General features: G+C 56.3%; 1 protein-coding gene across 1 annotated transcript; it reads right to left on the bottom strand.

Annotated features, from left to right (window-relative positions):
* Positions 1–5,874: 5,874 nt before the first annotated feature.
* Positions 5,875–15,969, bottom strand: RTL1 (retrotransposon Gag like 1). Its single transcript, XM_066343590.1, has 4 exons — positions 14,080–15,969; positions 11,854–13,983; positions 11,070–11,180; positions 5,875–6,024 (listed from the first exon to the last, which is right to left on the bottom strand). Exons 1-4 carry the CDS (start codon positions 15,967–15,969, stop codon positions 5,875–5,877), a joined length of 4,281 nt encoding a protein of 1,426 aa, XP_066199687.1.
* Positions 15,970–23,274: the final 7,305 nt, after the last annotated feature.

Below are 23,274 nucleotides of genomic sequence, written 5' to 3'. Positions count from 1 at the left end.
CCACTTCCCCCACCCATGTGACACACTGAGCCCTCTCCCACCTGCAACACTGAGTCCGTCCCCCACTCCCGTGTCAGACAGACCACTTCCCCCACCCATGTGACACACTGAGCCTCTCCCACCTGCAACACTGAGTCCGTCCCCCACTCCCGTGTCAGACAGACCACTTCCCCCCACTCATGTGACACACTGAGCCCTCTCTCCCACCTGCAACACTGAGTCCGTCCCCCACTCCCGTGTCAGACAGACCACTTCCCCCCACTCATGTGACACACCGAGCCCTCTCCCACCTGCAACACTGAGTCCATCCCCCACTCCCGTGTCAGACAGACCACTTCCCCCACCCATGTGACACACCGAGCCCTCTCCCACCTGCAACACTGAGTCCGTCCCCCACTCCCGTGTCAGACAGACCACTTCCCCCACCCATGTGACACACCGAGCCCTCTCCCACCTGCAACACTGAGTCCGTCCCCCACTCCCGTGTCAGACAGACCACTTCCCCACCCATGTGACACACTGAGCCCTCTCCCACCTGCAACACTGAGTCCGTCCCCCACTCCCGTGTCAGACAGACCACTTCCCCCACCCATGTGACACACTGAGCCCTCTCCCACCTGCAACACTGAGTCCGTCCCCCACTCCCGTGTCAGACAGACCACTTCCCCACCCATGTGACACACCGAGCCCTCCCCCACCTGCAACACTGAGTCCATCCCCCACTCCCGTGTCAGACAGACCACTTCCCCCACTCATGTGACACACTGAGCCCTCTCCCACCTGCAACACTGAGTCCGTCCCCCACTCCCGTGTCAGACAGACCACTTCCCCCAGTCATGTGACACACTGAGCCTCTCCCACCTGCAACACTGAGTCCGTCCCCCACTCCCGTGTCAGACAGACCACTTCCCCCACTCATGTGACACACTGAGCCTCTCCCACCTGCAACACTGAGTCCGTCCCCCACTCCCGTGTCAGACAGACCACTTCCCCCCACCCATGTGACACACCGAGCCCTCTCTCCCACCTGCAACACTGAGTCCGTCCCCCACTCCCGTGTCAGACAGACCACTTCCCCCCACCCATGTGACACACTGAGCCCTCTCCCACCTGCAACACTGAGTCCGTCCCCCACTCCCGTGTCAGACAGACCACTTCCCCCACTCATGTGACACACTGAGCCTCTCCCACCTGCAACACTGAGTCCGTCCCCCACTCCCGTGTCAGACAGACCACTTCCCCCACCCATGTGACACACTGAGCCTCTCCCACCTGCAACACTGAGTCCGTCCCCCACTCCCGTGTCAGACAGACCACTTCCCCCACTCATGTGACACACTGAGCCTCTCCCACCTGCAACACTGAGTCCGTCCCCCACTCCCGTGTCAGACAGACCACTTCCCCCACCCATGTGACACACCGAGCCCTCTCTCCCACCTGCAACACTGAGTCCGTCCCCACTCCCGTGTCAGACAGACCACTTCCCCCCACCCATGTGACACACTGAGCCCTCTCCCACCTGCAACACTGAGTCCGTCCCCCACTCCCGTGTCAGACAGACCACTTCCCCCACTCATGTGACACACTGAGCCTCTCCCACCTGCAACACTGAGTCTGTCCCCCACTCCCGTGTCAGACAGACCACTTCCCCCACCCATGTGACACACTGAGCCTCTCCCACCTGCAACACTGAGTCCGTCCCCCACTCCTGTGTCAGACAGACCACTTCCCCACTCATGTGACACACTGAGCCCTCTCTCCCACCTGCAACACTGAGTCCGTCCCCCACTCCCGTGTCAGACAGACCACTTCCCCCACCCATGTGACACACCGAGCCCTCTCTCCCACCTGCAACACTGAGTCCGTCCCCCACTCCCGTGTCAGACAGACCACTTCCCCCACCCATGTGACACACTGAGCCTCTCCCACCTGCAACACTGAGTCCGTCCCCCACTCCCGTGTCAGACAGACCACTTCCCCCACTCATGTGACACACTGAGCCTCTCCCACCTGCAACACTGAGTCCGTCCCCCACTCCCGTGTCAGACAGACCACTTCCCCCCACTCATGTGACACACTGAGCCCTCTCCCACCTGCAACACTGAGTCCGTCCCCCACTCCCGTGTCAGACAGACCACTTCCCCCACCCATGTGTTACGTTACACTGAGCCCTTCACTCCTGGGTCACTGTGAGACCTTTCCCAGCCTTTGTGTTACACTGAATCTCCTCCTTATTCCTGTGTCACATTGAGCCTTTCCACTCACCTGTGGGTCACCAAGCTCTTCGCCACTCATGTCACTTAGAGTCCCCTTTCCACCCACGTGTTGCAGCAAAGTTCCCCCACTCACAGGTCCTGCCACGGCCCCTGCCCACTCATGTGTCTCCGGATGGCCTTCTGCACGTGCATCCCACCGAGCTCCTCCTCCCCACCTGTACATCTCAGTGAGCCCCTGCGACACCCAGGTGTCACCCGGAGACCCTCTCCTACTCCTGGGTCACCCTGAGCCTTCTTTTATTCGTGTGTCGTACTGAGCTCCTCCCCTACTTCTTTGTTACATTGACTCCTGTCACACCCATGTGTCGTACTGAGTCGGTTTCTTATTTGTGTGTCACATTAAGCCCCTGTCACATTAACGTGTAACAGTGAGCCCCTCCTTTGCTCATGTGTCACATAGAATCTTTCCTCTGTTCATGTGTCACACTGGGTCTCTCTCCCACTTTTGTGTCACCCTGAGTTTTTCCCTACTCATGTGTCACATAGAACCTCTTCTTCATCATCATGGGGATCCCAGCCCCCACCCGTCATACCAAGTCCTCTCAGCAATGTGTCATGTTGGGTTCCTCCTCCACCTGTGTAACAGAGTCCCTTCCCCTATTCGAGTATTACACTTGTCTTATCCATGTGTCACACTGAGCTCCTACAACACCCATGTGTCACCCAGAGCCCTCCACTACTCATATACCACACTGAGCCCCTGTTAAACTAATGTGTCACACTGAGCACCTGTCAATCCCATGTGTCATACATACTGAGCCCATCTCCTACTCACCTGTCACATGAAGTTCTTCCTCATTCCATGTGCTACACGGAGCACCTGCCTCACCCGTGCATCCCAGTAAAATGAACCACTCTTCCACTCGTATCACGTGTGTGCCCCCACCATGTGCCATATCTAGTCTCTGCCCCACCCACGTGTCACACTGAGGGCCTCACTCATTCATGTGTCACAGAGTCCTCTACTGTGTCACTCTGAGCCCCTCTCTTACTCCTTTGTCACATGGGGACTGTCTTCCTGTCTTCCCACTCATGTCACACTGACCTGCTCCCTATTTCGTGTGTCACACTGATACCCTTCCTGACTCTTGTGTTGCACTGAATCCCTTCCCCTACTATGTGTCCTACAGAGCCCCTGGAATACCCATATGTCAGAATCCCTCACTCACATGCCACATGCAGCATGTCCTTTGTCCATGTGACTCGTGTCACATCAAACCTCTACCCATGTGTCACCCTGAGCCCCTCCCTTTCTCATGTGTTCCATGGAGTCTCTCCTTGACTTCTCACCCGTAGCTCACTCACCAGTGTGACACGCTGAGTCTCTCCCCCATCCACGTGTAACCCTGACTCCCCAGTCATGTGGTGCAGAATCCTGGCCCTGCTGACCTGCTCACTGAGCCCCCCCATGCCATGTAGCACAGCAGGTGTGTGCTGTTCTTCTTCATCTGCGTGTGGTCCTTAGCCTCTCCCCCACTTGTGTGTCAGACTCAGCTCCTTCTCCCAGTTATGTGTCACACTGCGTCACTCCCCCACTTGTCTGTCACTGAATTCCTCCCCTGTGTGTCACATGGAACCCATTTTCTATCCTAATGCTACGTGAGCTCCTCCCCTAGGCATGTGTCACACGGAGCTCTTATTCATACATGTGTTACACTGAATTTTCCATTCATGTGTCATAGGCAACCCCTTCCCCACCCATGTGGTACATTGAGCCTTCCCTCTCTCATGTGCCACATGGAACCCCTCCCCCACCCCTGTGTCACCTACGGCACAGCCTCCACCCACGTGTGACGCCCAGCCCCTCCCCCACCCCTGTGTCACCTACGGCACATCCTCCACCCACGTGTGACGTGCAGCCCCTCCCCCACCCCTGTATCACCTACGGCACAGCCTCCACCCACGTGTGACGCCCAGCCCCTCCCCCACCCCTGTATCACCTACGGCACATCCTCCACCCACGTGTGACGTCCGGCCCCTCCCCCACCCCTGTGTCACCTACGGCACAGCCTCCACCCACGTGTGACGCCCAGCCCCTCCCCCACCCCTGTATCACCTACGGCACATCCTCCACCCATGTGTGATGCCCAGCCCCTCCCCCACCCCTGTATCACCTACGGCACAGCCTCCACCCACGTGTGACGTCCGGCCCCTCCCCCACCCGTGTCACCTACGGCACAGCCTCCACCCACGTGTGACGCCCAGCCCCTCCCCCACCCCTGTGTCACCTACGGCACAGCCTCCACCCACGTGTGACGTCCGGCCCCTCCCCCACCCGTGTCACCTACGGCACAGCCTCCACCCACGTGTGACGCCCAGCCCCTCCCCCACCCCTGTGTCACCTACGGCACAGCCTCCACCCACGTGTGACGCCCGGCCCCTCCCCCACCCCTGTATCACCTACGGCACAGCCTCCACCCACGTGTGACGTCCAGCCCCTCCACTCGCGTGTTACATACTCCTTCCCTCACTCATGTTTGACACTGAGCCCCTACCCACTCACGTGTCACACTGAGCCCTCCGCACTCATGGGCTGCCCTGACTCCCCTGACCCCTCACATGTCTCATTAGCCCTCCTCCACCCATGTGTAGCTGAACCCCCTCACTAGGTATCACATTGGGCGTTGCATGTATTCCTTCTCCCATCATGAGCGCACTGCATCTGTCCCCCACTCGTGTCACATGGAGCCCTTCCTGTCTGCATACTCTTTCCCCCTTCCGTGCCCGAAGGCCATCGGACCTTTGATACAGTTATTGACCTCTGACATGTGCCAGGCTGTGTTCGTGTGTTGTTGGTTGGTGAGTGTACGGCGAGGCCTGTAGCAGGAAGGTGGACACAATGGTTGGCAGGAAAGATGGGCAGGAACAGGGGAAGGAAGCTATTTTTTTAAGACATTTTATTGGGATCTCTACACATTTACAACCCAGCCAACTAAAGCGCCCGAGTCAGTGGTTTTTAGTGTATCTGCAGGTATCTGTAACCATGCACACGTTTGATTCTAGAACATTTTCATCACCCCGAAAGGAAACGCCACTGCCATTAGCTGTCACCCCCATGCCCTCGTCCCTCCCCCTAACCCGGGGAAACCCTCATTTACTGTGTGTCTGGGGGAAACTAGGCTCCTGGTGGACTCAGTCACTCCTCACAGGATCCCAGGGGTGCTTGCTGGGCGCCATTTCAGACGCAGAAGGTGAGGTCGACGGGGTGGGGTCAGACCTCTGATGTCACTCACAGCTCCCGAACCAGCATCAGACATGCCTCCCCTGCCCGATGTCCCCCGCGTCCATGACCTGGCTGCTCTCCACAGTCTCCTGGGCCTCTCGGGGAGCCCAGTGTGAGGAGTCCCAGGCCCTGGCCAGAGGAGGCACCAGCAGGGCAAGGGGGGTGAGGAGGGCAGCACCACCGGGACGCAGGTCCCCAGCAGTAGGGTGTGCTGCCTGGGCTGGCTGTCCCTTGCTGTGGCTGCTCTAACCGCTAGCAGCAGGTGTCTCACCCACCATCACGGCGCTTGCTTCCTGGAGGAGGGTCGCGGCCACAGTCAATAAGTGGGGGGTGAGAACGGCTTCATCCAGGAGTTGATGCCCAGTTACCCAGCGCCTAGATGATGCCTTTCTTCATCCCCTTCAACCCGCGCAGCCCCGGACCCTCCTCTGCACCCCTGGCTGCACGGGGCATGTCCTCAAGCTTCTGCTGCCCGCCGGCCTCTCCCAGCATGCTCTTCTCTCTCTTCTGAAGCTCCCTGAGGTCCTGGAGGGGGGCGGCGCCTGGGGCTGGGCCATCTCTGAGACCCCCTCGTTGGAGGGCAAAACTATGCCCCGCAGTGGGACACTCCCCAGGGCTGGGCCCAGGGCCACCTTCTGACTTGGTGGCCAAGAGCAGACAGGCCAGACGTGGGTCAGGGCCCGGCCAGGGGCTTCTCCCACTGATGGGTTGTGCTGTGCTCCCAGAAGGGGCCCTCTGAGGGGACCCAGTGCCCAGGACAGAGGGGCAGATGGGGGGTACTGTACCCGTTGTTCCCAGGAGTGGGGGGTGGGTCTCAGACACAGCAGGCCGACCATTTGCTGCCACAGGAGGAGGGTCCCCTTGAGGGGCCTTAGCCTCTCCCCAGGACTCTTTCATGACCAGGAGGCTGAGGGCCCTCACAGGCGGCTGCTTCCTCTCTCCTTGAACCCAGAATGAAGACATTCCCGGCTTCCCCAGGGTCCCCCCTTCTTGGTCCTCCCATCCTCAGCCTGAAGGTGTCAGTGCCCTATTTTAACGAGGCTAGACCAGTGTCCCCCTTGAGCCATGGGTTCTGTCTTTTGTGTCCCTCACTAACTCAGGTACATGGTGGGAGGTGACCCATGCAATTCCTCGTGTTAGTGACTTCATTAACCCACTAACCAGCTGTGCGGCCAGCCCAGGCACATGTGAGGAGGCAGGGTGGTGGAGGGGCTGTTAGCATAGGGCAGGAGGGGCCATGGCTTCCTCCCCACTCCCGCCATCCCCGCCCCTGCCACCTCCCCACCCCATCTCCCCTGTCACCCCCCACCTCCCCACTCTGTCACCCCCACCTCCCCATTCCCTCCCCCTTGTTACCCCCACCCCTCCCCCCTCCCCCCTGTCACCCCCCACCTCCCCACCCTGTCACCTCCCACCTCCCCACCCTGTCACCCCCCACCTCCCGACCATGTCACCCCCCACCTCCCCACCCTGTCACCCCCCACCTCCCCACTCTGTCACCCCCCACCTCCCCATTCCCTCCCCCTTGTTACCCCCACCCCTCCCCCTCCCCCCTGTGACCCCTCACCTCCCCACCCTGTCACCTCCCACCTCCCCACCCTGTCATCCCCACCTCCCCACCCTGTCACCCCCCACCTCCCCACCCTGTCACCCCCACCTCCCCACCCTGCCACCTCCCCACCCCATCTCCCCTGTCACCCCCCACCTCCCCACCCTGTCACCCCCACCTCCCCACCCTGTCACCTCCCACCTCCCCACCCTGTCACCCCCACCTCCCCACCCTGTCACCCCCACCTCCCCACCCTGTCACCCCCCACCTCCTCACTTCCTCCCCCTTGTTACCCCTCGCCCCTCCCCTCTGGCACCCCCCATCTTTGCACCTCTCATTCTTCGCCGCCTCAGGAGGTGTCTGCTGCATCAGGAAGTCCTTCCTGAGGGAGCAGCTTGAACCAAGGCGGGCGACGTCAGGGAGCGGTGGCCGGGTGCTCTGTGTGCCTTTGTTGGGTGAGTGGGTTGGAGCAAGATGTGTGTGACAAGGGGGAATGGCGGTCCCGTCATGGTAGGGGATGCCCTTTGATGGACAGGAGAGCTGGAGGAGTAGACAGCTTTCCAGACCCCAGGGCGCCAGGGCTCCTGGGTCTGAAGGGCGGAGCCAAGGCCCAGCCTGCTTGTTCCCCAAGTTCTCTTGGGGCCTCTGGTGGGGGAGGCCCAGGGAACTGCTTGGTGGAAAACAGAATCCAGGGCTGCCTCTCTTCCTGCCTGGATGGGCAGAGAGCCCCGCCCCTCGAGGTTGGCCCCGCCCCACCGTCCCCTCTCTCCTAAGGCTGCTTCTTTTTGCCAAACTAAGGTGACCTTCGGTGGAGGCCTGGGTTAGGTTGTCCGGGTAGCTGTGTGAACTCATAGGCTGAAGGCATTTCCGAAACAAACCCTCTGTTCCGCAGGGCCTGGTCAGGGGTCAGGGGTCAGGGGTCAGGGTGAGGGTGGTGGTTGGGGCCCATATCCCCTCCTGTTGATGCCCGTCGGCCAGCAGAAGGGTGTCCTGGGGGATGAGAGATGGGCTGTGTGTCGCCTTCCTCTTTCTCCTCTGGGGAGCAGGCCAGGGCAACCCCAGTGCGCGGGGCAGGGAGGGCGCTTCGAGCTCCCCTCGCTCCTGTTCCGCGCCTCTCGCAAGGGGGCCTGAGTGGACCTGAGCCTGATGGACCTGCTGCGGCCTGCAGGAGGGAGGGGCCCGTCCGGACCTGAGTGGTGAGTGCCGCCAGCCGCCTGGGAGTGCGTTCTGTTGCGTGTTCCGAACCCGGCCGGGCCGGAGGCGGAATGTGCAGAGGTGGGCTGAGGGTGGGAGACAGGTCAACAGCCTCCTGTGGGCGGAACCTAGGCTCCCCCTGGCCCCTCGGGGAGTGTCAGAGCTTGGTGGAAGGCAGGGCTCTGAGGGTGGGGGAGGTGGGACCTGGCACGTTCGGTTGTAGCCTGGCATGGCCACACACCAGTGCGCTGGGGACAACCGGATGCTTGTCTTGAGTTTTTGATGTCATAAACTAGCACGTGATGTCATAAACTAGCACGTCATTTAATACTAATTTTCTTCTTCTTTTCTTCTTTCTTTCCTTCTTTTTTTGTAGGAGGAAAAAAAGGTTTGTATTGTGGTTTTTGTTTTTTTTTTTTCTCTTGAAGGTGGGGACCTCCTCACTTAATGTTTTTGCCTTGTCAGGAGTCCTCCTCTGTCTGGGCTGCCTCTCTTCTCTGAGTGGGGATAAAACCCTCTCTGGCTGGATTGGGGTGGGGGACCCAATGAGGCCAGGATGTCGCTGTCAGCTGGTGCTGGTAATCCCCACGGTCTACCTGTGTGTGTGCGTGTGCTCATGTCACTGTGGGGAACGTGTGCACCCTAGTGGGTGTTTGGACTCCCCACTGATGACAAGGCTGATTGTTTGGTGACAATTCTCCATTTGGTCTTAGCTGAGAGGTTGTCCTGTTGACCTGCCACCAGTGCTGGCCTGGGCTGTAGGGACATGAGGGGTCATCCCTCTACCCCTCCCCCCACCAGTTACCCAGGGCTGCTTCTGCCAAGCAGCCAGCCTCCTACGTTTGCTCTAGGGTCCAGCCTCTGGAACCCCCAGAAGTGCCTGAACAAGGGACCAGCGCTGGGAGTGGCCTCCTTACCATGACCCCAGGTTCTGGCCCAGGAGAGTTCATACTCAGGGATTCAGGTGTTCTGTAAGAGTGTCACCTGGGAACAAATGGGGTTTTGAGGACCAAGGACTATTGGAGATGGTGTCTTGCTACCCCTGAAACTCTCTCCTTCCTTCGTGCTACGTTTCCCATTTGATGAAGGGGAAATAGCCCTAGAGACTGGACAGCCACTAGTCAGGGTCACCCAGCAAGCCAGTGTTGGGGCCACTAAGGGGCATGCCAGGCTCGTTGCAGCTGAGCCCCTGACCTTGACCTGTGGGACCTGCCTATGACCTCTTGGGGCTGTTGTCAGGGGTTGGACATACAGATAGATGTGGTGCCCTTGGCTTCTGGGGCTGTCGTGACATCAGCTGTTTGTGGGGGCGGTCCCTGGGCCCTGTGACCATAAGTGTGCAGTGTGGGTATGGTGGGTGGAATGGTGCAGGGTGAGAAGGCAGAAGCCGGCAGGAAGACCCCAGCCCTGGGCTGTTCCTGATCCCTCCTGCCCGCCCACCATCAGGTCACTGCCTGTTTGCACTTTGGTTTTCCCAAGTTTCCTTGAAGAAAAGAGCACTTGAAGTCCATGCAGAGGAGATGGTGGAAGGCAGGAACTCCACCTGCCAGCTGTGCCCAGTGACCCTTGCAATTGTCACAGCAATCCTGACAGGTCCTAGCGACAGATGGGTAAACTGAGGCTGGGAGAGGGCTGTGCAGCCAGTCAGCCCGGGACTGGGTGGGGTGGTGACAGGCCCCGACGTATTGCTGAGCCCCTGGCTTTGAACCTGGAGGTCCTGACCATGACCTCGTGGTGCTGCCATCAGGGGTAGATGCCTCCGACAGACGGATAGGTGGGTGAAGACCAGTCACCCCGGGGACCAGGAAGGGCACAGGGCATGAGGCTGGCGTGGAGCTGGAGTGGGCATAGAAGTCAGTGGAAGACGCGGCTTTCCTTAGGATGGGTGGGGAAGGCAGGCTTGTGGCGGGGCTGGGAAGTGAGGCCCCTGCAGAGCCCCTGACCTTTCATCCTGAGGTCTGCTTGGTGATCTCATGGGGCTACCATCAGGGGAAGAGTTCTGTGCTGAGAAGACAGACCTGGGTGTTGGGCCCACTGGCCCAGCTGAAGTTCCAACAAGTTCCAAGTCACTGCAGGGGTGGTCCTTGTGCAGGTTGGGGGCAGGGATACTCTGAGGTTAGAGGCTGCTGCTGGATGGGTGGACCTGAGGCCAGGCGGGGGGCTGTGGTCAGTGTGTGTGGGATGGTGGCATGAGGGAGCCCTGAGTGAGCCAGCCCCACCCTTCCGCTGTCCTCACTCCTTGGGGACCCCTCCCCTTTCTCAGGACAGTGCACCCTCAGGAAAGCCATTTGAAAGCTATTTGCCACTTCTAAGGCAGTATGAGCTTGGCCTTCTCCATTGAGTGGGGATGGGGGTGGGGGAGGGGGAAGAGTGTGAAGCCCGAGTTCCTTGGTGCTCAGACCCTGAGTTAAGAGGCCCTCCCCTCATTTCTTGTGTGGGAAGAAGGCCCAGGCCAGAGGCAGACTTGAATTGCTGGGGTCCCTACTCTGGACCCTCAATAAGAGGCAGCTCCAAGTGTACCCCTCCACCCATGTGTGGCAGGTGGGGCCCAGCCCCTCCCACGATCTCTCCTTCCTCCTCCCCACTCGACGTGCCCCCTTCTCCATCCTATCTGCCCCCTCCCTCCACCTTCAGAACAAACCACAGACTCAAATAATCTTTTATTTTGCTTTATTTGTGGGCGGGGGCGGGGAGGTGAGAGGGTAGACGTGCAGGGAAGGGTCTCCTCCCCGTGGCAAGAAGCAGTGGTCTGGCAGGAACATGCAGGGACTGGGCATGGTCCGCTGGGGGTCTCAGACGTCCTTAGTGTCCCTGAGAGCCCCTGTACTTTCCGTGCTGGGGGCGGGGTAGGGAGTTCACATGTCCTGTGGAGTCCTGGGGACTCTCGATGGTGCGAGTCCGGTAAGTACTGGTATGTTGAGGCGTTCCATGGAGCACACTGTCCAGGTAAGAGGCAGAGTCAGGGCCAGGCAGTCACTGTGGAGTGGGCTGGACCAGACTGGGGGTGGCTGGCTTTGCAGGGGGTGGTGTGGGTGGGGGGAGGCACAACAACACGCGTGAAGACGTGGGGATTGGGGGAGGGGGGCTTAGGGGAGCAGGAGCACCGTGATGGAGGTAGAAGAAGTCAGTGGAGCACCCGAGGTCAGTGTCCCAGGATATGGCACAAGGTGGCCACGCGCCACTCCAGGGTGGTGGGTCTCTGGCATCTGCTTGCTTGGCTGCATCTGCTGTGCCTGATACCTCACCTGGCCTGGGGTCATGGGGTATTTTCTGCTCGTCACTGCTTTCTCCTGTTATGGATCTTACTCACACCGGGGGGGCCTGGGACCTGGAGACTTTAAGACGGAATGTGTCGCCCTGAGCTGGCTCTGGGTCTCTTATGACTAGTGAAGTTAGTCTGTTAGCACTGAGAATGTTGCTGGTTGGTGAGTTGAAGAAATCATTGCCCTTCTTGAGTGGGTTCCCCTTGGGCTAGGAGTGACAGGAGTAGCGCTGGGATTGAGCAAAGCAGGCAGAGGCACGGGGAGGCTGGGAGGAGAGTCGGGGGAGGTGTCCAGAGCAGAGTGGAGGGCTTGCTGCTGGGGAGGGCGGAGCTTTCAGTGATGGCCTACGTCTTCATCATCATCAGAGAGCTCGTCCAGCCTTGCTCCTCCTCTGGCCTGTCTGCCCCGGGGCGGAACGGTGGCCTCTGCGCAGAGCATGGCCAGAAAGCGGACCAAGGTCCCGGCCTCGGGGTCTTCAAGGGCCAGGTTGGGTCGCTCTTGGGCTCCACGCAAGTGGTTGTATAGAAAGCCGACGATTCCAAGGGGGGCCAGTTGGCCAACCGGAGGGGCGGGGATGGGGTCGGTGGCTGCAGGCTCCTGCGCCGGGACCCCTCGCACGCTGTTCTCCTGCACGTCGTCCCCCTGCGCGTCCTGCGAGGTGTCTTGCAGGCCGTCATGCAGGCCACACTGACGGTAACGTTGCAGGTCGTCTTGCAGGGCTTCTCGCAAGACGACATCATCGCCGACGACGTGCAGCTCCAGGGAGTGGCTTCCGAGCAGGAGAGGCTGGGGTCCCTCCACCGGGGTGACTCTGACACCAAAGTGCTCACACAGCATCATCCAGAACTCGGGCGGGAGGGACAGGGCCCAGGAGGCCTGCGGTAGCAAGGCCTGCCCCTCAGCCAGGACGGTGGCGTGGATGCCCGCTGCAAAGGGCATCTGGGTCAGCAGCTGGGTAAGGGCCGTGGCGATATCACGGTTGGCGAGCATGGACGAGTCCAGGACGAGGCGCTGGGAGCGCCCAGTGGGCACCACTTCCAGGGCGGGTGCTGGCAGCAGCGGGAGGCGCTGCTTGGCCTGCAGCATCACCAGCAGGGCCGCCATGGACAGGGTGTTCTTCCAGTAAAGCAGGCCTCGGAAGAAATGCAGAATGACAGCCCTGATCTGGGCCACGGTGAGATGGGCGAGGAGGTTGTGAAGTAGTTGGTCAACAGAGAACCGGGTCAGGTAGTGGTGCTGGAGGGTTTGCTCACTCAGGTCCTCCTGGGGAGGTGCATCTCCATTCTCCTCTTCCTCAGACTCTGGGAGCAGATCCCTGAAGGATCCTCCCATGGCGAAAAGCCTTTGGGACCGGGTGGCAGCACGGGCCTGCAAAGACCTGCGTTTGGGTTTCCGCACGGGGGGCAGGGGCCTGCCGCCATCTTGTTCCGGACGTGCCATGATGTCAAAGTGGAAGTGGGAGAAGAAATAGACCCAGTGCCCCGGGAGAAGTACGGTGAGCCTGTCATTATTCAGAGAGGCTAGGTCCTCAGTGTTGAGAAGGATCATGATGGGCTCCTCGGTGTTCTCCAGGTAGCGACACCACACCATGAAGGCAGCCCGGATCGGAAGGACCTTCATCTCCAGCTGAGAGTAGTCCACCTCGATAGGGGAGATTTGTCGGGAGTAGAAAGCGCAGGAGACTCTCTTGCCGGTCTGTTCGTCCACTTGGATGAGGGTGGCGTGCAGGGCCGTCTGGGTGATGCCCGTCTCCAAGTAGAATGGGTTCTGGGGCTTGGGATGGTAGAGGAGGGGCGCCGTGCGGAAAGCCCGCTTCAGGCACTCGAAGGCCTCCTGCTCCTCATCACCCCAATAGAACGGGTCGGGGCTCAGCAGCTGGCGCACCAGGGGCTCCGTGATGACGCTGAAGCGCTCCACGAAGTGGCGGTAGGGGAAGATGAATTGGATCAGGTGTCGCAGGGACTTCTTAGAGCCCGGGATGGGGTATCCCGTGATAGTAGTCACGATGCCCTTGTTCAGCTTCACCCCTTTGGGGGTCAGGACGAATCCCAGGAATTCGGCAGTGTGCCGGTGGAACTGGCTCCTGTCCAGGGAGCAGTAGATGTTGTGGTGCCGGAAGCGGACCAGGACTTGGCGGACGTGTTGGAGGTGCTCCTCCTGGCTCATGGAGTAGACCAGGACATCGTGCCCGTAGGAGAGCACGGAGTAACCTAGCAAGTCTTTCAGGATAAAGTGCATCACTTTCTGAGGGATGAGAGGGTCTGAGCAGATCAGGAAGGGCTGGTAGCTCTCCATCTTCTGAGGCTCCAAACCGAACGCCGCTTTCCATACGTCCTCTGTCTGCTGTATTTTCATGCTTTCCTCCACGATGGTCCCCCGCAGCTCCAGCTTGGTGAACCAGGTCGCTCCGTGGAGCTGGTCGAACAGCTCCGGAATCATCTGCACGTAGTCCTGTCTGTTGCTCAGCATGTCCCGCAGCTCCCAGGATTCATCGCGCGGCTTGGCTGTCTCTTGCGTCCCAGCATCCGGCTCCCAGGATTCATTGCGCGGCTTGGCTGTCTCTTGCATCCCAGCATCCGGCTCCCAGGATTCATTGCGCGGCTTGGCTGTCTCTTGCATCCCAGCACCCGCAGGTTCCCAGGTCGCCGCCGAGGAGGGACCCTCGTGGATGGTCTCGCTGTGATCACTGTCTCCAGCCTGCTGAAGCTCAGAGGGCTCTGATTCAGAAAGATCATCGGATCCGTCTGAGCTTGGCTGGTCGGAAGTCTCCTCATCTGCGGCCTCCTTCGGGTTGAACACGTCGGCCAGGTCGGAATACGGGGGCGGCAGGCCGGGCAGCAGGCTGACAGCGTGCTTCTCGAGGGCGATGCACGGCGGGGGCGGGCGGAAGCAGTTCTGCAGGCAGTAGGGCGAGTGGAAGGTGCAGCGGCCTCGGGTCCAGTCCACGTCGGGGGTGTGGACGCGCAGCCAGTCGATGCCCAAGATCACGGAGAAGTGGGGCGAAGGGACGATGTCGAATTCGATGGACTCCTGGTGGTTCTGATGGAGGCACACCAGGGGCTCGGTGTAGAGCCAGACCGGCTCGTTGCCGATCAGCGAGCCGTCCATGGTTTCAATGGACTGCGGGTAGGGCTTCTCGTACAGCTCGACGTAGTGCTCTTGGGCGAACTTCTCATCCATGAAGTTGGAGCCCGACCCTGAGTCGACCAGGGCCCGGACGGCGACGCTGTGGTAAGGGTTCACCCGCACCATCAGCAGCAGGAAGAGGTGGTTGCGGTTAATGCCGGGGTGGACTTCGCAGGGCAGCCAGCTGCTGACCATCCAGCGCTCCGGAGCAGGTGAGTCGATCCAGGTCAGGTTCCGAGGGCGGGCCTCAGGGGGCAGCCTGAGCATGGCCCTTCTCTCCGCCAGCTTCTCTTCTATCTGCAGGACGAGCACGATCAGGCTGTCCAGCGAATCCGGCTGAGGGACCCGAAACAGATAGTGCCTGATCTCTTCCTTGAGCCCCTGGCACAGGTGGGCCTGCAGGACTTCGTCTGGCCAGCCCAAGGTGGGTACCAGGCTCTGGAACTCGTTGATGTAGTCGGTGGCGGTGCGATCCCCTTGCCTCAGGTTGAACATGGCGTCTTCCGCCACACGCAGCGCCTGCCGGTACTCGAACACCTCTGACATGGCCTCCAGGAAGGCTGGGAAGTCGTCGATCAGGGGGCTGTTTTCCTGTATCAGACCTTTGGCCCAATCGAGGGCCACGCCTGAGAGGTGGCGGATGATGTACCCCACTCTCAGGCGGTCGCTGCAGAACATTCTTGGGTAGCTTTGTAAGATCAGTTGGCAGAGCACGATGAACTCGTGGTACTCTCTGCGGTCGCCCGAGAAGCGTTTTGGGGAGGGCAGTTGGCCCAGGCTGATCCCTTCCATCAGGATCTCTTCTGCGACTCTCTGCTGTTCTTTGAGGTCTTGCATCCGGAAGTACAGAGAGACGAGGGACCTGAACTTGGCCATGAACTCCGCGGCGGCGGCCTCGGCCTCGCTCGGCTCTTCAGAATCATTGTCGTCGTCGTCGTCCCATCCGGCCAGGTCAGTGTCGTAGTCGTCCTCGTCTGGTTCTCCCCAAGGGGTGTTGGATGCTTCTTTCATCTCACCAGGTGCCTCACCGGTCGGATCCCCCACTTCCTGACGTGCAGCGTTGCGTGACTCCTCCAGGTCTTGGAGTAGGTCATTGGGTGGATCCTTAATTTCCCTATGTGGGCCACTGGATGGCTCCTCCATGTCTTGGAGGAGATCAATGGGCAACTCTTCGATTTCCTGGGCTGGGCCGCTGGCCGGCCCCGCCGCCTCCTGCGCCCCGCTGCTTGCGGTCTCCACGGTGGTGTTGGATGAGCCCTCGGAGGACTCCATTTGTTTTGATGATGGATTCTTACGCTCCATCATCGTCTCAAATGAGTCTTCAGAGGGTTCTATCATTTCGTCGGATGGAAAAGAGTGCTCTCTGAAGACTGGTAAGGTGGCGATGCGTCCAGTCAGCGACTGGGACCACCACAGTGATCAGAACCTGGGAGAGGACGGGGTTGGGCAGGAAAGGCAGTGGTTTAGGGTCTCGAGAGGTCAGGGTCAACTTCCCCAAGACAAATTGGACGCCCAACACACCTGAACAGAGAGAAACTGGGGAAGCCTCTGTGCCCACTTGGCCTGTCCCCAAGGGAGAGAAGAGAGACTATGTGTCGATCTCTGACCTTCTCTCGCCTACTTCTGCCAGGCTTGGGCTTCCCTCAGGCCTGTCTGGCCTGCCTACTTCCCCATGGCTGTGAGAAATTCACAGCCCATAAATCTGGTGGGGCGCAGGGCCCAGAGCACTGTGGCGGGCAGGCACCTGGCAGGATGCATTGGCTACTTCATTTCATCCTGGCACACATGCCTGGTCCATCCTCCCTTCCCTTCTGCGGTCACCCGAAAGACACCGAGGTCACATCTCAGTGCTGTCCAAAGCCGGCCCTGGCAGGCGAGATGCCCTGGCGTGAGATTGGAGCCTCTGCTAGGCGGGAACCTCGAGCTAGGACGCCTGCTATTTAACAAGTCCAGGGGCATTGGAGAAGTCGGGCACTTGGCCACTGTCCCGTTCGTCAGCTGGGTCAGCAGCCCAAAATAGCTCTATTTCCTCCCCCAGATTCAAAGTAGAAATTGCGGGGGCTGGATGTAGGGCTCTGACTCCAGGTTTTTTTTTTTCTCTTCCCCCGTAAACATTTACACAACGACAGTGTGCCAGAGATTTGCACATTGCGATGTGATTCTGATTCGGAATTTCTCCCTGATTCTTCTTCCTCCCTTTAATCGGCTCTGTTCTCCCCAGCCCACTCCACCCCCACCCCACCCCCACCCCAGAGTCTCCACTTCCCCAAGATTGCCCCCTTTGTCTGTGGGATTCAGGAACTTCAACAGTTTGGCCTAAGTTCCCCACCCACAAACATACTGACCCACCTCTGCAATCTTATTGGGTGAGGCTGACCCCTTCACTCTAGCAGACAGCCTCTCTGCTGCTGGTTGGTTTTCCACCAACATAGGGGTGTATCCAAGTCAAGCTGGGCTATTGAGTGAGGGGTAGAGGTGGAGGTATCTCTGACATCTGATTGGGAGCAGAATTTTGGAAAAATCTCATCATGGGCAGTTTATGGTGGGCCAAGACTGAATTTAAAGAGCCATGTTGGTCGGTGGCGTTTTTGCACATTTCTTTCCTGCTGGAGCACAGCCACCTGAATTCTGGTCATTGGATAGATAAACTCGGATAGATAAGCTCGATGGTTACCGTTTTTATACATGTAACACCTTCTGTTACTTCTCGGTGTTCTCCTTAATCAGTGGGCCTTCCCATTATAAACAAACAAACATCCATGCCCTTCTGTAAAACCTTTCATTGGCTAAAATCCAAACTTTCCAACAAACAAGATAGCATATTGTGATCTGCCGTTTCTCAAATTAAGTAAACTGTTGCTAGCACAACAGTTAAATTTGATCCAGCAAAAAAAAAGAAAAAATAAATAAGGAAAAGAAATGGATCCCGCAAGGCCCTCTGATTAAAGCCTTTTGCTGTTTATTTACTGTCGACAATATTAAGTTCAAATCTTTTAGCATAAAAATTCCTGATCCATAAACTCACCATAATCATTATCTGGCTAAAATGTCAAGGTCTTCGAATCACAGAAAATTCTGATCTTGCCACTTCTGGAGTCAGAAATTACATTTTTTTAAAAAAGCTAAAGTGAAAATTACATGACATCCTCCTCCTCATCCTCAGCCCCTCAGTGCCATCGGCATCCCTGTCACCACTAGAGTCCCCGTCACCATTGGTGCCCGCGTAATAACAGCATGTACAAAACACATTGCCTAAATTAACTTAGTTTAATTCCTCTTCCTAAACAGTCCTATAGGGTATGAATTATTGCTGTAACATTCTAAGTCTCTGATACAAAGTTCTCACTGAAATATAAAATGTGACTAAGTAATTCATCTGTAGACTTTTCTAATTAAGACTAAAAATCTCAGTATATCTCTTGAAACCCTTAAAACTCTTTATTGACAAAAATTTAAAATTTAAAAATTTAAGTTGGTTAAAGTCTAAAAGCAAAAATACCAGTATCTTATTAAAACCTTTTAAAACTGTTTACTGGCTAATATTTAAAATTGAAAAATGGGATTAAATTTAAGATCTCAGTATGGCCCTTAAAACCCTTTATTGGCTAATATTTAAAAATTGAAATGGATTAAAATGTAAAGTTTTAGTATGTCTCTTAAAGTCTATAAAACTCTATTGGCTAAAATTTAAACTCCTTAGCAAGATGATTTGAAAACTAGATTATACCCCTTCTTAAGATAAAGTGTACAATTATTAATGTATATTACAGATAGGATGATGTAACTGATTAAATCTTTCAGCATTCCTGTCTTCTACTTAAAATCTAATATCTTTGGCATGTTTTAAAAAACGCTATCTTAATACTCCTTTTAACATCAAAGTTCAAACTTTTTGCAAGATGCATAAAAGTTTTTTCACAGCTTCTCTATTTAAAACTTACAAAGGTTGCAGTCACCATAAAATAAAATTTTTACTGTGTAATTATTTTGCAGACTGATGGATATAGGACCCCAAATCTTACCTGGCTACTTCTTAAGCCCTTTACTGATTTAATTCCAGACTTCTAAGCATGATACAAAAAAATCTGACCACGTCATTCCTTAAAAATAAAAGGTCACACTTCCTTTTTAGGTACATGAATTTTGATCCTGGAACTTCTGCTGCAGCCCCTATAATATCTCTGATTCACCTTGGAGACAAGATCTGAACTCCTTGGTGTAAAATATACATCTTACTCTATCATTGCGCTGCACACTGTTCTTGTCAAACACAGAACAATTTTTACCATGTCTCTTCCTTAAAATCTCTTCGTGGCTGAAATCCAGACTCTCTTAGCAGGCACAAAAATGTGATCCTGTCCTTCCTCCAACTAGTGGCCAAACTTCTTCGCATGCTACGTGAATTTGGTCATATGACCTCTGCGTGAGCCTGCCCTGCCCATCTATTCCTCGCTTTGAGTGAGCCAGTTCCTCAGCGTAAAGTGCAGACAGGATGCACTTGTGCCAAAGGGTGCCTCCTCTGAGCTGTCCACGCTCATTTATTATCTGGTTCATCCAATCCAGACACCTTAGCACAAAAGCATAAAATTTGTTTTACCAGCTAATTCCCCTGGAGACAAAACTCTCATCAGTCACTCCTTAAAACCCTTTTATTGGCTAACGTCCCAACCCCTCTGCATTGAGGGTTTAAAAATGAGATCATATTCCTCCCTAAAATGAAATGCTCAAATGCCTTCAACTCTCACATAAAATCTCATCTCCTTGGCATGTTATAAAAATCTGATCGTATTATCTTTACCATAAAAATCCACTTTTGTAGCTCTGCCGAAACGCATAAGTTTGATCATGTAACTCAATTTAAAACTTTCCAAGGTTTCTTCATTGCCTTGTAACGTAAAAGTCCCAACTACTTAACATAAAATGCAACGTTTTATCATGTAATTTATCTTCAGACTGGTCTATAAAAAAACCCTAAATCTCACCCTGTCATTCTTTTAAAGCCTTTATTGGCTTAAATCCAAACTTATTAGCATGATATAAAAATTCGATTTTGTCATCCCTTAAAATAAAATTCACACTTCCTAGCACAGTGTATAAAATTTGATCCCGTAACTCTGCCTTAAACTCTTACACTCTCTCTCAGCTGTGGAATTATGGAATAAAAGGCCAAGTTCTTACATAAAAATGTGAATTTTATTTTATAATTTCCCTGCATACTATTCATTAAATATGAAAAACATCTCATGTGGTCCCTTTCTTAGAACTTTTTATTGGCTAAAATCAAATTCCTAGGCGTGTGTAAAAGTCTGATCATGTCAACACCTGGAAGTATTAAGCTCTTTTTTTTTTTGCACATTCCCAGTGTTGATCATGGAGGTTCTCTCATTGAAGTCTCCCAACTTGGGTGCCGACATCGTCCATCCTCCTTGGCAGGCTCTTGGGGTTCAGTGTTTGCATCCCCTCGACCTACAGAGCCCAGTTCTTTTAGTATGATACTTAAATTTGGGGCTGTTCCTTTTCTCTGTAATTTTCAAGGTTTTCTCATTGCCTAGAATGTTGTCAAGTCCAAAGCCATTAGACTTAAAGTACATTTTATCATGTTTTCCTGCTGACTGATCTCCCTCAAGTAAAAAAAAAAAAAAACCCCAAAACAAAAAAAAACCCCAAAAAACTCACCATCACATTTCTGAAAACCCTTTGGCAGGAATTCAGAATCTTGAGCGTGATTTAAAGGTTCGATTCTGTCGCTCCTCAAAATAAAGTCCAGATTCCCGTCTCCCCATCCTAAGCCCCCAAATCTATTCACAAAAGTCCCACTTAAAACCTTCCCATGTCTTCCCGTCACTGGCGGGAAATCGCAACGTCTTAGCGCAGCGCCCAGATTGACTCGTGGCATCTCAGTTTAAAACCATCCACATTTCATGTCCACAACATAACATTCCAAGGCCTGGACGCGAAAGGGAAATTGCACCAAATATTTGTGAAAGTGGAAAAAAAAAATTCTTTATGTGGCTCTTCATGACTTAGGCTATAAAGCCTAGATTCCTTCTCATGAAACCCACATTTTTTTACCCTCTCCAATTTCTGGCTTTAGTCTCCCCTCCTACTCGTACTTCACCCCTGAAAAGACTGGGTTTCTTCCTTCCTGTCCCCAAATGCATCCAGATTTTAGTGTGCCCTGGTCTCTATGTTTTTAATCTGGTACCTCTGTCTATAGTTCATTCATTCAAACAGCAGCGTGTCCTGATTTTTTTTCCGGAGCAGGTGCTGTGCTGGACCCCGGGGGAAAAGAAATGGAGGCAGACTCACCCCGCTGGACGTCTGTCACCAGTAAGGAGGTGGGGACCACGCCTGTGCAGTTACACGCCATGCTGGAGGTAAGCGTGGGCTCTGGGGGTCAGGGCTGGAAGGTCTCCCTCTGGCCCTCCTCTCCCGGGAGGCCTCTCTGGGCTCTGCTGCCCGCCCCTTTGCGAGGACTTGGGGCCTTGTTGGGGCCGTCCGTTCAGAAGGTGGAGGTGCCCTGTCCTCACCCTTCTTACTCTGCTCGGTCACTCTGTACTTCCTGGGACTTCCGGCCCCTGCACGCCCACAGCTTCCCCTGCCTCTTTTCTGGGCTCCTTAGTCCCACAAATGTCGCTTGATATAAGTGGGGCTCTCCAATCCTGGGGTCAGTTTCTTTCAGAAATATCTACGGATTTGGAAGTGCTCGCTTCACAGCCCCCCTCTCCCAAACCGGGACTTGGCGCACCTGGTTTGGGGTCTGGGAGTCGGGCCCTCTGCCCCAGTGCCCGCAGACAGACACCCCCAGCCTCACCACCGGCCGCGCCCGAGCCTTCTCGGTCAGGTCAGCTCCCCGCTTGCGTCTGAGCAAGTGGCCCATTGGGTCAGGGCTGCCAACGTGGGTCTATGAAGGGTCGGCTGTGGGGGGGCTCGGGGGGGCCGATCCCTCAGCGAATACCTCTCCCTGTCAGCTCCCTGGTACAGTAAAGGAAAGCTGACTTTAAAAATAGAGCTTGGAAGAGGAGCTGAGAGGATGTTAGGAGCAGAGTCGAGCCTGGGGTGGGGGGCGGAGGAAGTAGGGGAGAGGTGAGGGCGGGGGGGAGGGGAGGCCCCAGTTGCTGAGCAGAAAGGTAGAAATGGTGGGCATGAGGGCGGAAGAAGCAGAGAGACAGTGGGGTTTTCTGTTTCGTGCTCCCCTTTCCTGGCCTCCTAGACGCCAGCTGTCACGTGAGAGCCCCCGGCTCTCTGGGCTACCAGGACGGGTGTCAAGGCCAACATCAGATGAAGACCCTGTTCGGCCGGCCTCCAGGACCTCCTCAGAACCATCTGGGTTTGAGGGACACAGCCACTAGGTCAGGTTTTAGGGGGCTAAGTGACCCCAAAATAAGTATCCTCCATTTGTTTCATCCAGTGCCCTGGCCCTGCTGCTGGCCGGCACGGAGGGAGCAGCGCCTCGCAGTGGGTGGCACACAGAGCGCCGGGAGGGCCACAGGCGGTTGTAGAGTTGTTGCATTGAACCACCATCTGGGTCAAGGCGTGTCCTGGGCAGGCTGAGGCTGGGGGTCCGGCCAGTGCTGTGGTCACTCGTCATTGAGCTTCCTAGTCAGGAGCGGTTGGCTCCCTGGGGGCCTGGGAGGAGGCTCTCAGTGGCCCCCGCCCCTGCCTTTTCCATTCATTTCTGGGTCTTGCAGCTAGAGACCACTGTTTCTTACAGGCGAGAGAGCTCGTTCACCTTGACCCAGAGCAGCCTGTCTCCCCTCTACTTCCCTGGGCTGTGAATGTCAGGCCCCACCAGGCCTCAGACGTCACTGGGGAAACTGAGTCTCTGGAAGGGGTCACCACGAGTCAAGACAGACACTGAGTCCCGGCAGAGCTGGGTCTGTTCCCAGGACTTCTCTTCCAACCCTAAACCGGGCGGGGCGCCTCCTGGAGAGGTTCCCGGGACACCCTCACTTCGCCCCCTGCCACCAAGGTGAAGGGCAGTGCCCCCGACCCAGCAGTGCTCCCCACCCCCAAGCCTTGACTGGCAGCTCCAGGGGGCAGCTGGATCACTCTGCCCAGAATAACCCTGGGAGGGGGAGAGTGCTGTCTGAGTGGGAGTGGGGGGGTGGGAGAGGGGTCACAGACTAGCGTGTCCTCTGAGCTGCCCAAATCAGCTGGGCCAATCAGATGCTTCTGCTGCCACTCTTGCCTTTCAAGGCAGGCGGGTAAGGGAAGGAGCCAGCCAGCTGCCAGCCAGCCCCCACGCTGCCATTCGGGGTGAACTTCCTCTCCTGGACCCTCAGTTTCCCCAGATCTGCAAGGACGGCTAGGTGGTGGTCTCACTTTGCCCCTGTCACTGTGGGGTCCTGAGAAGGGTTTGAGGAGTGACCCTGGGGAACAGCAGTGAGGGGAGAGGAGTTTGGCAAAGTGGGTGGAGCTCAGGGACCCCGTATCCTGCCTCAATTCCACTGGCTGTTCTTAGAAATTGGGGGTCTTTCTGCTTAATGTAATTAAAGGTCTCAACAGCTAAGCCACTGTCAGGAGCACCAGCTGGGTGGCTTCCCCTTGTGTCTGTCCGGGTTTGACAACCGTCTGGGTAGGGTGGCTGTGGGATCGGGTCATGTCCCTGGTGGTCTGTAGCTAAGTGGACAGGCCAAGAGC

The sequence above is a fragment of the Saccopteryx leptura genome, chromosome 6 (assembly GCF_036850995.1).
Source record: "Saccopteryx leptura isolate mSacLep1 chromosome 6, mSacLep1_pri_phased_curated, whole genome shotgun sequence".
Classification (NCBI taxonomy): Eukaryota; Metazoa; Chordata; class Mammalia; order Chiroptera; family Emballonuridae; genus Saccopteryx; species Saccopteryx leptura.
Note: the sequence above shows the minus strand (reverse complement) of the source record. Positions and strands in the feature narration are given on the sequence as shown.